Source organism: Myotis yumanensis, unplaced genomic scaffold, assembly GCF_028538775.1.
Source record: "Myotis yumanensis isolate MYYU_CA2020_CCGP unplaced genomic scaffold, mMyoYum1.0.hap1 SCAF_16, whole genome shotgun sequence".
In the NCBI taxonomy this organism is placed as follows: domain Eukaryota; kingdom Metazoa; phylum Chordata; class Mammalia; order Chiroptera; family Vespertilionidae; genus Myotis; species Myotis yumanensis.
The window spans coordinates 14,895,661-14,909,704 of NW_027223767.1; the positions used below are offsets into that span (position 1 = coordinate 14,895,661).

Genomic DNA, 14,044 nt, shown 5'->3' on the forward strand with positions numbered 1-14,044 from the left:
GCGCAATAACAGGCTCACAGTCTACCGCAGGCACCCAGGCGGCCTCCGCAATCCCACAATCCTCTGGTCGCACACTTCCGGTTTCTCTAGCTCCTCCTTAAGTGGTGTTTCCTTTAGGTGCATTGCGGCGTCCAGAGCCTCCAGTTGGAGAGGATTTTTCTGTTTTGGCGTTGATAGCTGTTCACTATTTGGAATCAGTGAAGTTTCGGGAGCACTGCCGCTGCCATGAGCATGTCGGTCCCAAGCGCACTCAGGAAACAACCGCCCATTCAGGCCACAGCTGGCGCCGTCCTGGTTCGCAAGGAGAAAGGTACTGTGCTGAGCCGTTTCCAATCGGATCTTCCTCTCCCTTCCCCGGCACACTCCCAACCTACTCCAGGCTGACCACCCCAACCCCGCAGACCCTTAAGACCTTCCCCTCCATTTCGGCTTTTCCCCATCACACTCGCACCCTATCGCATTGCCTAGGGTCGCCCCTAACCGCTCCGGGGGGCGGGGCCAGCTGGTTCTGGTCTTGACGCCTGGCCTTTAGGATTAGGTCATCTGGATACCAGATGGGCTGAGCCCCCAAATGGCGCCAGCAACCAAAGACAGGCGTCAGAATTTTGTTCTGGTTTGTTTAATTTTTAAAGGATGTCATCAAGAACATCATTGAAGAGGGACCAGGACTAAGGTTGTTCTATCCTGAGAAGGTCTGGAGTGTGTAAACCATTTCCTCCTGAGTTAGAGAAGATACCTGGTTAGAGAAGATGAAATCTTATGATTCATTAGCTGGGTGTGAAGTTCAAATCGTTTGGCCTTGTTTAATTGTTTTGTCCCATTATTCCACTTGAGGAATTTCCCTAGCCTATTACTATCCTGCCACACTTGGAGTAGAACACAATTAAGGAATCTACCCTCATAAAGATTTCCCTGACTTTCTCTGGGACCTTGATGGGTTTTGCAAAGGAATTTAACTGTTAGAGAATATGGTTCTGGCCATTCTGATCTATTCCAATTAATATACCTACTGGTTTCTGGGAGCAAATCAATAGAATTAGCAAATAGAGTCTGCTGGAAAACTACTATAGAGAAGTCTGTATTTATTAAAGAAAGCCAGGTCACTGTAATAAAGATTATGGGAAGTGGAAATAGAATTTAGAAAGAGAAAAGAAACAAAAGTTAGCATAGAGTTGCTCTGAGGGCATTTCCCCTTCTCTTCACTGATAGTTTGGAATTATCATTAAAAGGGAAGCCACTTAGGACCCTCATAGATCATGGGGCTACTTATCTGTTCTAAACCACACCTAACTAAGTTGCCTCCTCCCTCAGAATAAAGCTTCTACACAAATGGTAGGGCTATCTAATCAGTGTCTGTTTTTTAATCGGAACCAGTTGCCTATCCAAGTAGGGAACGTTATGGGACAATATGTCTTTTTACTAATTAAATCTGCTTGATTCACCTGATAGTGTGATATTTTCTTGAAATCAGTGACACCCACATATCTTTTTTCCCCCCAAAAGGGTGGTATGTATTTTAAAAAATGTACCCAGATGGGGAAAAAAAAAATTCAAAAGTGGGTGGCCAGATAGCCCAGTTGGGTAGAACATCATCCCAATACGCCAAAGTTGTGGGTACAATCTCTAGTCAGGGCATATACAAGAATCAACGAATGAATACATAAATAAGTGGAACAACAAATCATCTATGTCTCTCTCTCAAATCAATAAATTTAAAAAAAAAATGGGTGAATGGATTTGTCCATCCTGAACCAACAACATTTGAGTGGCAACCCACTATTGAAGTATTGAAAATGATTGTCCTTGTTTTACAAATGAAGTATTTTTAAAATATCCTCAACAGAGGATATTTTTTCCATTGATTTCTAGAGGGAGTAGAAGAGAGAGAGGAGGGGGAGAGAGAGAAACGTCAACACGAGAGAGACACATCAATTGGTTGCCTCCCTCACATGCCCCTACTGCTCTTGCTCCCTGAGCAAAACCGGCCAGGGCTACAAGTGAAGTCTTTACAAGGCCAGAGGTGTGAATCCAGAAGGTCAAAGCCCACCAAATCCTTTTACCTTCTAATATCTCCTCTATTCGTCTTAAACAACATACAGATAATTGACTTTATGAAACCAAAGTCCTTCTAGGAGAAGATTGATTTTCTTTCTCTACACCTTTGAAATGCAAGTACCTGATCTTCTTCAAGATCTCTTGTCTGGGCCATCTTTTTTTTATTTATTTTTTTTATTTTTCGCTTAAAGTATTACAAAGGGTATTACATAAGTGTCCTTCCCCCCCCCCCCCCCCCCCCGCCCTTGACACGCCCCTGACTGGGCCATCTTTTAAAATACAAATCTCTGGGAAGTAAGTCCTATCAAAATGGGAAAAACCTTAGGTCTATCTGAGCAAATCAATTTAACTTATTTCAGATATTCCTTATTATATTAGACTAGAGGCCCGGTGCACAAAAATTTGTGCACTGGTGGGGGGGGGGTTCCCCCAGCCCGGCCAGTGCCCTCTCGCAGTCTGGGACCCCTCGGGAGATAACGACCTGCTGGCTTAGGCCTGCTCCGGGGAGGCAGAGGGCAGGCCCAATCCCTAGGTGCAGAGCAGGGCTGATTGGGGAGTTGGGGCACCACCCCGTCATGCACAGAGCAGGGCAGATCGGGAGGTTGCAATGCCACCCTCAGTCACGCTCATGGTAGGGCTGATTGGAGGGTTGGGGCACCGCCCCCTGTCACACTCAAGGCAGGGTCGATGAGGAGGTTGTGGCGCCACCCCGTCATGCACAGAGCAGGGCCGATCAGGGGATTGGGGCTCTGCCCCCTGTCACTCACAGAGCAGGGCCCATTAGGGGGTTGAGGAGCTCCCTGCTGTCACTCACAGAGTAGGGCCGATAGGGGAGTTGGGGCACCGCCCCCTGTCACACACAGAGCAGGGCGGATCAGGGGCTTGGGGCGCTGCACCCTATCACACTCAGGGCAGGGCCAATGGGGAGGTTATGGCTCTACCCTGTCACACACAGAGCAAGGCCAGTGGAGGGGGGTTGGGGCGCCACCCTCTATCACCCACAGAGCAGGGCCGATCAAGGGGTTGGGGTGCCGCCACTGTCACACTTGGGGCAGGGCCGATGGAGAGGTTATGGCTCTACCCTGTCACACACAGAGCCGCAGGGCAATCAGGGGATTGGGGAGCTCCCCCCATCAAGCACAGAGCAGGGCTGATCAGGGGGTTGGGGCGCCTTCCCCTGTCACGAACAGAGCAGGGCGGATAGGGAGGTTGTGGCCCTGCCGCCTGTCACACACAGAGCCGCAGGGCGATCAGGGGGTTTGGGCGCTGCCCCCTGTCACGCTGATCCCAGTGCCAGGAGCCTCGTTGCTCCGCTGATCCCGGTGCCGGAAGGCATATTACCCTTTTACTATATAGAATAGAGGCCTGGTGCACGGGTAGGGGCCAGCTGGTTTGCCCTGAAGGGTGTCCTGGATCAGGGTAGGGGTCCCCACTGGGGTGCCTGGCCAGTCTGGGTGAGGGGCTGAGGGCTGTCTTCCGGAAGCGAGCTACTGAAGCTTCCAACAGCTCCTTTTTTTCTTTTTTCTTTTTTCTTTTTATTCTGGGCCAGCTTTAGCTCTGAGGCCTTGCTGCTGAAAACATCGATACAATGTTGCTAAAGCCCGGCTGAATGAAAGCCGGTTTCTGGGCTTTTGTTTATCTTCTTATTTGCAACATAGTACATAGTTGCTTAGAGTTGTAGCTCAGAGGCCGGTTAGTGAGGCGGGAACGTTGGAGTCCTCCTTCACTGCAGCAAGTAAGCCTCATGTTCGCTTCCAGCTGCCTGGCTGCCAGCCGCCATCTTGGCTGACAGTTAATTTGCATATACTCACTGATTAGCCAATGAAAAGGGTAGCGGTCGTACACCAATTACCATGTTTCTCTTTTATTAGTGTAGATTGTTAGATATTCCTTTTTAATTCTGACTAAAGTTATTGAATATCTACATACTTTGAAATAACATGAATTACTAAAATGTTTGCCACAAAAGTCTTACATTCACCTGCTTTTGGCGTTCTATTGCAGAGTGTCTATAGAGTGGTTTTGAAACTGTTGATAAATGTACTGTGCTTTGTTGGAGATGTGTGACTTGAAAGTGTGAGTGTTTGCCAATGGAGAAGCTTATGATTCTAAAGGTTATAAAATCTATATTAATACAAGAGTAATATGCTAATTAGACTGGGAGACCTTCTGGACATCCTTCTGGACAAAGCCATGGTGGCAGTGCCGAGGCAGAAGCGGTTAGGGTCATTGGTTCCAATTTAACACCAATAGAAATCTTCCATTTGGGGTGTGATGAAGGGGGAGACTTTATTTAATACAAACATCTCAATTGTGATACCTCGTGACTGGGAACCAAATGGCTGTGGAATAGCTCAATGTTGTTACAGCTCCATTATGAAACAGCATGGCTGTGGAACAGCGTATCTGTGAAGTGGCACTGGGCATAAGCCGGCTCAGCCCAATGTTGTACCTCAGTCAGGGGTTGCCACTTGGCTGGGTCTTATAGGTTGACCTCTTTTGAGCTAGCCAGTTCTGCTCAGCTCTGGTTCACCCTGGTCTGCAGAAACAGGACAGCTTTACTCCTGTCCAGTGAATAGTCTCTGTTGTTTCATCTCTAGCAGGAAATGCAGTCTTAGGAGAAGAGGAATGTGAGCTCCACTGGGGGCTGACTATATAGAGCAGTGATGGCGAACCTATGACACGCGTGTCACGGGTGACACACGAACTCATTTTTTTTGGTTTATTTTTCTTTGTTAAATGGCATTTAAATATATAAAATAATTATAAAAAACATAAGTCTTTGTTTTACTATGGTTGCAAATATCAGAAAATTTCTATATGTGACATGGCACCAGAGTTAAGTTAGGGTTTTTCAAAATGCTGATACGCCAAGCTCAAAAGGTTCGCCATCACTGATATAGAGAGAATTCTGGCCCCTGTTCCCTGTTTTGTCTGTTCTGATGAAAATTTAAGACTCTAGCCCTACCAGTGGTCGGCAAACTGTGGCTTGCGAGCCACATGTGGCTCTTCCACAAAATACTGACTTTTGCGCGTGGGCCACGAAGTTTCAGTTGCACTGTACATGCGCACCCGCACGTGGTATTTTGTGGAAGAGCCACACTCAAGGGGCCAAAGAGCTGCATGTGGCTCTCGAGCTGCAGTTTGCTGACCACTTCCCTAGCCAGTTTTACTCAATGGATAGAGCGTTGACCTGCAGAATAAGGGTCCCAGGTTCAGTTCTGGTCAATGTCACATGCTTGGGTTGCAGGCTCGAGTAGGGGGCATGCAGCAGGCAGAAGATCAGTGATTTTCTCTCATCATTGATGTTTCTCTCTCTCCCTCTCCCTTCCTCTCTGAAATCAATAAAAATATATTAAAAAAAGAAAATAGAAAACTCTAAACGTTCACAGTTTGGTCCAAAATGCACTGTTCTGATTGGTTGAAATAGAGCCCTTCTGGTTATTAAAGATGCTAATGAGGATATAGCTGCACAGTTCTGATTGGATCGGGAAACTCTCAGTCCTATTTATTGAATTATGATATCTGGAACTCCTTTAATTAATTAATTAATTAATTAATTTTTTGTTACTCCTCTGGAGGATATTTTTTTCATTGATTTTTAGTGAGAGTGTAAGGGAGGGGGAGAGACACAGAGAGAGAAACATTGATGCGAGAGAGGCACAATTGGTTGCCTCTTGCATGTGTCCCAACTGGGGCTGGTTTGAACCTGTGACACTCCATTGCGCAGGCTGACACTGTAACCACTTGGCAACACTTGCCAGGGTTGTCTCTGTTGTTTTGTAAAATGAGGAAGATAGTGTAACCAGACAAACAATGGGTCCATGCTGCCTGTCACTACTCAATCCAGTTAAGCAGAGCAGGGTTGAATCATATGAGTGTTTATTCCAATATTGCCATCAGTATGGGAGAGCAGCAGGTCATTAACAAAAATCTGTTCTGCAGCCCCCTCCCACCCCCATAAACTGATTTCTTTTTTTTTTTTTAATATATTTTATTGATTTTTTACAGAGAGGAAGGGAGAGAGAGATAGAGAGCTAGGAACATCGATGAGAGAGAAACATCGACCAGCTGCCTCCTGCACATCTCCTATTGGAGATGTGCCCGCAACCCAGTTACATGCCCTTGACCGGAATCGAACCTGGGACCTTTGAGTCCGCAGGCCGATGCTCTATCCACTGAGCGAAACCGGTTTCGGCTAAACTGATTTCTTTTTTTTATTTTTTATTTTATTTTATTTTATTTTATTTTATTTTATTTTTTTAATTAAATTTTTATTGTTCAGATTACATTTGTTCCTCTTCCCCCCCCCCATAACTCCCCTCCTTCCAGTTCCCGCCCCACCCTCCGCCCTCACTCCCCACCCACTGTCCTCATCCATAGGTGCACGATTTTTGTCCAGTCTCTTCCAGAATCTCCCATTCCCCTTCTTCCCCCAAGAATAGTCAGTCCATTCCCTTTCTATGTCCCTGATTCATTATAATCACCAGTTCATTCTGTACATCAGATTATTTATTCACTTGATTCTTAGATTCACTTGTTGATAGATGCATGTTTGTTGTTCACAATTTGTATCTTTACCTTTTTCTTCTTCCTCTTCTTAAAGGATACCTTTCAGTATTTCGTATAATACTGGTTTAGTGGTGATGAACTCCTTTAGCTTTTCCTTGTCTGTGAAGCTCTTTATCTGACCTTCAATTCTGAATGATAGCTTTGCTGGATAAAGTAATCTTGGTTGTAGGTTCTTGGTATTCAGCACTTTGAATATTTCTTGCCATTCCCTTCTGGCCTGCAAAGTTTCTGTTGAGAAATCAGCTGACAGTCGTATGGGTATTCCCTTGTAGGTAATTGAGTCTCTTTCTCTTGCTGCTTTTAAGATTTTCTCTTTGTCTTTTGCTCTTGGCATTTTAATGATGATGTGTCTTGGTGTGGTCCTCTTTGGATTCCTTTTGTTTGGGGTTCTCTGCGCTTCTTGGACCTGTAAGTCCATTTCTTTCACCAGGTGGGGGAAGTTTTCTGCCATTATTTCTTGAAATAGGTTTTCAATATCTTGCTGTCTTTCATCTTCTGGCACCCCTATTATTCTGATGTTGGTACGCTTGAAACTGTCCCAGAGGCTCCTTACACTGTCTTCACACTTTCGGATTCTTTTTTCATTTTGCTTTTCCAGTTGGGTGTTTTTTGTCAAATCTTTGGTTTGATTCTTGTGCTCCTCTGGTCTGCTATTGGGTATAATATTCTTTATTTCAGTCCGTGTATGCTTACTTTCTAATTTCTTTATCGTAGCATCGAGGGTCTCATTAGTTTTCGTGAGGCTCTGCTCAAGTTTATAGCAAACCCTCAAAATTGCGATTCTTAGCTCCATATCCTCCATTTCTGTCATGTTTTTTTGTCTCCGCATCTTTTATGCTTTCTTGGTGCACCCCCTTGTGGTCTTTGTGCGCAGTCTTGTTCTAGCCAATCCTTAATTGTTGTAGTTAACACTAGAGGGATTTGACCACCAGGCCGACTGGCTGTAGGAATCAGCTGTGTGGAAAACTTCAGTCCTCTGGGGAGGTGCTTATCTAGCCTTTGCCTGAGGAGTTCGGCAAATGGCTCTGCGCAGGGCCTGGGCGGGGCGGGCTCAACAGGGCGGGGGGAGGGAGCAGCTATGGCTGCTCTCAGTCCGTCCCCAGGAGCTCTGCCTCTCTGTCCCCACAACTGCTGCAAACCTCGGAGGGACCGTAGCCAGACAGTCCCGCTTCTCCCGTTTGAGTCTGGGTCCCTAGAGACTCGCCCGGATCTGTAGCCCAGAGTCTGAGACTCCCTCCTGATTGAAAACAACAACCGCGCCCTCAGCCACCAGCCCGCTTTGCGCGCGCACCGCCGCAGCACCATACCTTTAAATTTTCCACACTGCGCCTCCTCTAATCCTCGTAATGCTGTTGTTTTTCCTTCTAGTTGAAGAGTCTCTCCTCAGCCAGCCTTCCTGTGGTTCTGGTTGATGTCCGTTCTGTCTTTTAGTTGTATTTTTGAAGTGGTTGTTCGAGGCAGCAAACTCCGGGGTTTACCTATGCCGCCATCTTGGTTTCTCAACTGATTTCTTATATAGGTAGAAGTTCAAAGGAAAGTAGGCAAAAGGGCAAATAGGCAGTTTACAGATATGCAAAAAAAGGCTGGGGATTTTCAAAGGGCTTGGTGATATGCAGAGCTTGGGTTCTTCAAAGGGCTAGAGATTCTGGTTTCTGCAACAAAGCTGTTCATCTTCCCATGATAATCAGCAGCTCCAAATGGGGAGGGTGGGCTGCACTTCCAGGTGAGCTTCCAGATCCTGAGTGCAGCTGCCAGCCAGGTTAGAATGTGCCTTCTTCAATTTGAATAAAACAATCACAGTTAACAGAGCATGATTAATATTTCTTACAATATTAGCTGGTTACCCAACATTCTATTTCTGCCCCCTTTCAATAGTAGTACCTGTCATCATAGCATTTGTAATGCTTAATTCTATGTCAACTTGACTGGGCCACAGTGCCCAGATATTGGGTCACACATTATTCTGGATGTTTCTGTGAGGGGTTTTTGTCGATTAACACTCCCTCCACGTTCTGCGTGGAGTAGGGTTCGGTACCTGAAAGAGGAGCCGCACAGCAAATGAGAGAAAAAGACAGGAGATAATTTTGCAATATTGGGGGACTAGTCGGGCAAGTCCTGAAGGACTTCCACCCATGCTCAGGCTGCTCCAATCTTTTATTGATCTGGAGTAGCCCTTAGGGTAAGGAAGTTTCAATGACACACAGATCAGCAGACAATTTCCAGGAGTAGACAAAAGTATCTGATTAGCTCATCAATAGATTTCCGGGAGTATCTGATTAACAATAATCAACAAGGATCTACATAAGTATCTAAGGAATTAAGGGAACTAAGGTGGGGATGCTTCAACTATTATTACCTAAATTAACTGAGTGGTTCCTAGATTAACTGGGTGGTGCACAACCCTGACCTTTGCTAGGACTTTCAATGGCTACTAGCTTTTGGGGGGGTCTCTGTCTAAACTCAGCTAGTGAAGACAATGAATGGACTCCAGCAGGTTTTTAGATGAGATGAACAGGAATTAGTAACACTGGAATTATTAACATTGGAATTAATAGAGCAGATTGCCCTACACATTGTGGTCAACCCGGTGTAATCAAGGGAAGGCCTGAATAGAACAAAAGAATGATGTCCCCTGAGCTAGAGAGAACTCTGTCAGCAAACTGCTGCATCAGCTCTTCCCTGAGTCTCCAGGCTGCCAGCCCACCCTGCAGATTTTGGACCTGCCAGCCTTCATAATTATGTGAGCCAATTCCTTAGACTAAATCTCTCTTTATATATACACACATCCTATTGGTTCTGTTTCTCTGGAGAATTCTGTCTAATACTGATTGTCATGAGGGTTAAATAATTTATACATGCAATACTTAAAGATTCGGACAGGGGTGGGTGGCCGCACTAGCAGACTATAACTTCAGTGTTTGCACCTGTCTGGGTTCAATTTCATGGATGCCTATGTTCTCTTGCTCTTTGAACATACCCGGGGCTACTAAAAATACCCCCATTCCCCCAGCAATCATTGAGGGCCATTTGGAGCCCCCAAAGGTCAGCCACTGCTTCTGTCATCTGAAAGGGACCAGGACAGGCCTGAAATGGGTCTGTCTGGCATGGCTTGGAATGCATGGGTTCTTGACTTTGTGCAGGAAAGAATTGAAGACATGGGTGTAGGTGATTTTGAGATTATGTTTATTCAAGCGTGGGATGGTGAAACAAAGGAAGGGCTTAGGATAGGAGAAGCAAGATCACAGTACCAGAAGTGAGTCTAGGCAGACCACAGTGTTGCAGAAGACCCAAGAAAAACCACGCGACGCTTTAAAGAAATGGAGGGACACTGTTTAATTACGCCAGCAGACTCAGGGAATAGCTTTCCAAATCTGAGTATGGAAACATGCAGGGGCCTTCTTTTTTTCTATCTCCCTGTGGTCTTTGTCCCGCAAATATGGACTATGCTTCCGGTATTTTTTGCGGGCCTTGCAAGAAGGCCCTCAGGTGTTGGGGGTCTCCAGGCCATATCTGATGGTTTGGTCTCCTGCCAGCGTTAATAACCCTCTTACCGGGGCAGTGAACTGTTCACAGTTTTATGGCCTCTGTAACAGGTTCTGCAAACAAGTTTCTGGGAAGGAGGTAATGACTTAATTAAAGGTTATCAAGAATGTAAATTGAGCTTGCTGGCATGGATTCCAATTGCTAGCCCCCAAAACAGTGGTGGGCAAACCGCAGCTTGTGATCCACATGCGGCTCTTTGGCCCCTTGAGTGTGGCTTTTCCACAAAATACCCTGTGCGGGCGCGCACGTACAGTGCGATTGAAACTTCGTGGCCCATGTGCAGAAGTCAGTTTTTGGCCTGGGCAAGTCTATTTTGAAGAAGTGGCGTTAGAAGAAGTGGGGGTGTCAGTCAGTAGGGTGACGGGAGACGGGGCACAGGCGGGCCGCAGGATACGCAGCACGGGGGAGGTACATTGTTTTGAGGTTCGTTTGCTGAGGTCGACCCCTTCCAACTCTCCCATCCACACTTGTCTATGTGAAACAAGTATACAAGACAAGTGTGGATGGGAGAGCTGGAAGGGGTCGACCTCAGCGAATGTACCTCAATCAGATTGAGGACGTTTTTAGCAAAGGCCAGCTTAGGAGTACCCTAATTAAGTTAATAACAATGTACCTACCTATATAGTTTAAGTTTAAAAAATTTGGCTCTCAAAAGAAATTTCAGTCGTTGTACTGTTGATATATGGCTCCGTTGACTAATGAGTTTGCTGACCACTGCCCCAAAATGTCAGGGTTACTTTAGAATTAGCCCTTTTTAGCCTTCTCAACAGTAGCAGAAAGGAAGTCATAGTAACAGAATTAAGCCTAGGTGGGTCTGCTTTGTGTTCACTAAAAAGTTATTAAGAGGAGGGTTCCCACAGCTTAGGAGAAAGAAAGTAAACTTATGTGCATGAGGAAAGGGGTGGGGCACATGCATGCACTGGGCCCTGTGGGAAGCTATTTCTGTCTTTTGCAGGGAATTTTAAGGGAGGCCTCACTCAGAATATTCATCAGCTTTCCAGGTGTGTCCTTCAATATGCTGATGCAGCAATCTCTGCTCAAATTCACCTCTATCTTGGATTTGTTCTGCTCTAATTGTTGTTGTTTTTTCTTTCATTTATTTGCCTGACTTTATTTATTTGGGTTTGATTAGCACTAATGGCACTAACTGGGTCTCTGTTTTCTATCTCTGTGACTGGGTTATTTAAGCTCCCTGCTCTCTGGTTGGGAAGGAGACATGTAAACCATCTGCTCCTAAGGGTCCTTGGTTAGGGAGGAGAGGGACTTGTGATTTATCAGCTGGATGTTAATTGTTCAGCTGTTCCTTCAGCTCAACGGTTCTCAACCTGTGGGTCGCGACCACTTTGGCAGTCGAACGACCCTTTCACAGTGGTCGCCTAAGACCATCCTGCATATCAGATATTTACATTATGATTAATAACAGTAGCAACATTACAGTTATGAAGTAGCAATGAAAATAATTTTATGGTGGGTCACAACATGAGGAAGTGTATTTAAAGGGCCAGAAGGTTGAGAACCACTGCTTTAGCTAGTTTGTCTCCGTTTTTTCTCATTCCACTTGTCCAGGAATTTTCCTAGCTTCTTATTGTCCTGCCTGGCATGGCAGGAAGTGGGAGGTTGACCCCTGCAATGACTGTCTACATTGTGGCCCCACAATCAACAGAGCCCTAGCTGGGAGTTAAAACTTGGAGAACTGTGCCTGGGACAGGCCCTGAGATACCAGGCTCCACCTGCAGCTTCCTGTGGAGAGGAGCAGAACTTCCTCTACAAGATTCTGGATTTTACCTTGAGAATGAAGTAAATTAGAACCCATAAATGGGCACTGTCCCATGCAAAGTGACACCAGTGCAGGGTGTTTCCTGAGAATATTCTTCCATGCTTCTCAGGTTCTTACAGGAGACCTTTGGATTTTTGATGAAGAAAGAAGCTCTAAGACATATTGGCATGTTCCTTTATTTCTCTTAAGATAGCTGAGAACATCAAATTAAGAATCAAATCATATACCTGCCACCTTCAGCAGAAAACTGGGTACACAGGATTACACTTAAATCAACAAGTTCATTGTGTCAGCTTTCTTGTTCTTGGAGGTGCAGGGCCAGAGTCTTGGGTGCAGAGTCCTGATGATATCTTGCCTTCTGCACAAGCTTACCTGCCTGGGACCAGAAAGCAGCCACAGTTACTTGGATCTTAGTAAAAGAGGACCCTTCTCAAGTACAGGTGTCCAGCTAGACTCCACTTCCATTAGAGGATAGGTCCAAGAGCTGGGATCCAAAGTTCAGTAATAATCTCATTCAGAAGAAGGTCCTGACAGAGTCAGCCAAATGTATTGAACATGTTAGCAATGTGACCTGAGCAAAAAAGTAATGCGTCCAGGAGGTGGCACCTCTGCACATTATTATGAAACAACTGGGACTTCTGTAGGGGCACAGGCAGTGGTACCTAAGTCGGGTGTAAGGGGATGGAATCACTTTCCATAGCAGGAGTTATCTAAGCTAAGACCGGGATCCATTCCTCCTGTGGCCTCAATCTTCACCTCTCTTGTGGCTCTAGGAATCCAGTAGACTTCAGAATCAACAAAAAGCACAATTTGGGCTAATAGAAAAACCCAGCTCAACATGGACAAGTGAAAAACAAATCTGTTTTTGCCCCTACTCCTAGTCATTCCAAACCTTCAAGGTGTCCATTTTCACTGTGTGTCTTCAGTCAGAAGTGACCGTGCTGCATCTGGATGGCACAGGGAGGGCTGTGGTGGCCACTGGAAAAGGCTCTTGGGTGAGGCTTCTACAGGGTTGGAAGACACCCTGCCAGCTCCAGAGGCACATTCCTCCAGAGGCTGTCATTCTACCTGGACAGCTGGCCTGGGAGAGCCAAGGGAGGCAGCCTGGAAGTCCGTGTGGCAGCACTGAGCATGGACACATAATGTCCAGCAAAGGCATCATCAAAGCACCATAACTTCAGGGCTAGAAGGCAACTCAGAAGGCAATGTGTTTGTGTATTTATTTATTTATCCTCACTGAGGACATGAGAGGGGCAGAGGGAGGGAGGGGAAGGGAGAGAGAGAGAGAGAGAGAGAGAGACAGACAGACAGACACCGATGTGATACAGAAACATCAGCAACATTATAGGTTGCCTTCCATACATTCCATGACCAGGAATTGATCCACAACCCAGGTATGGGCCCTGACCAGGATTCGAACCAATAACTCTTCAGTGCACAAGATGATACTCAACCAACAGCCACTCCGGCTGGGCAATGGAAATTTGTTTAGACTTGAAGAAACCTAGACTCAAAGCCTGGACAGTCAGAGCCAGGACTCAGAAGCAGGTGTTCAGACTTCAGCTGTGGAGCTTGTCAGTAGCTCCCCTAGTCTCCTCCACTGCATCACTTCTCCCAGAGATCCACAATTAGGTGAGGATGGGTGTCCTTCAGGGCTCGGTAGAGTTGATCTTTGCAGGCCCAGTCCCAGGACTTGCTGAAGCTGAACAGCTTCCTCATCTTGTCTGGATTGGTGGGCTCAGCCCGCACCCTCTCATACTGCTCCTCGCTCAGCACCTGTCCATGCAGCTTGTCTAGGACTGCATCCACCGATGTCACTCGAGCCACCAGCTGGGCCCGATGTTGATCCACAAAGTGCAGCAATTCTGGGGCATCTGGAGGTAAAGGTGAGGCTGACAACGAATAAAGAAGGGCTCTCACCCCAGCTTCTACATCTGATGCCCACCTGTAGTTCTTCACTCACCTGATCTGCATCCTTGGCTCCTCCCCCACCTATGAAAACATTTGACCACAGAGAGGCACCTCTGCCTACCCTCAAATACCTAATGGAGGCATTTTAGGTTGCCCCACAGAAGGGCCTCCATGGGCAGAAATAAG

At 46.2% G+C, this 14,044-nt stretch overlaps 1 protein-coding gene across 5 annotated transcripts in view; it reads right to left on the reverse strand.

Moving 5' to 3' along the window:
• Window positions 1-13,479: 13,479 nt before the first annotated feature.
• Window positions 13,480-14,044, reverse strand: part of LOC138993652 (NACHT, LRR and PYD domains-containing protein 1-like) — a 49,560-nt gene continuing 48,995 nt past the window's right edge. For 2 of the 5 annotated variants that reach the window (XM_070392901.1, XM_070392897.1), the window contains one exon: window positions 13,480-13,839. In XM_070392901.1, the coding sequence (XP_070249002.1) occupies window positions 13,553-13,839 (287 nt within the window). In that variant the 3' untranslated portion in view covers window positions 13,480-13,552. The remainder of the gene's footprint in view (window positions 13,840-14,044) is intronic. The other 3 variants (XM_070392900.1, XM_070392898.1, XM_070392899.1) reach the window with 2 other exon arrangements.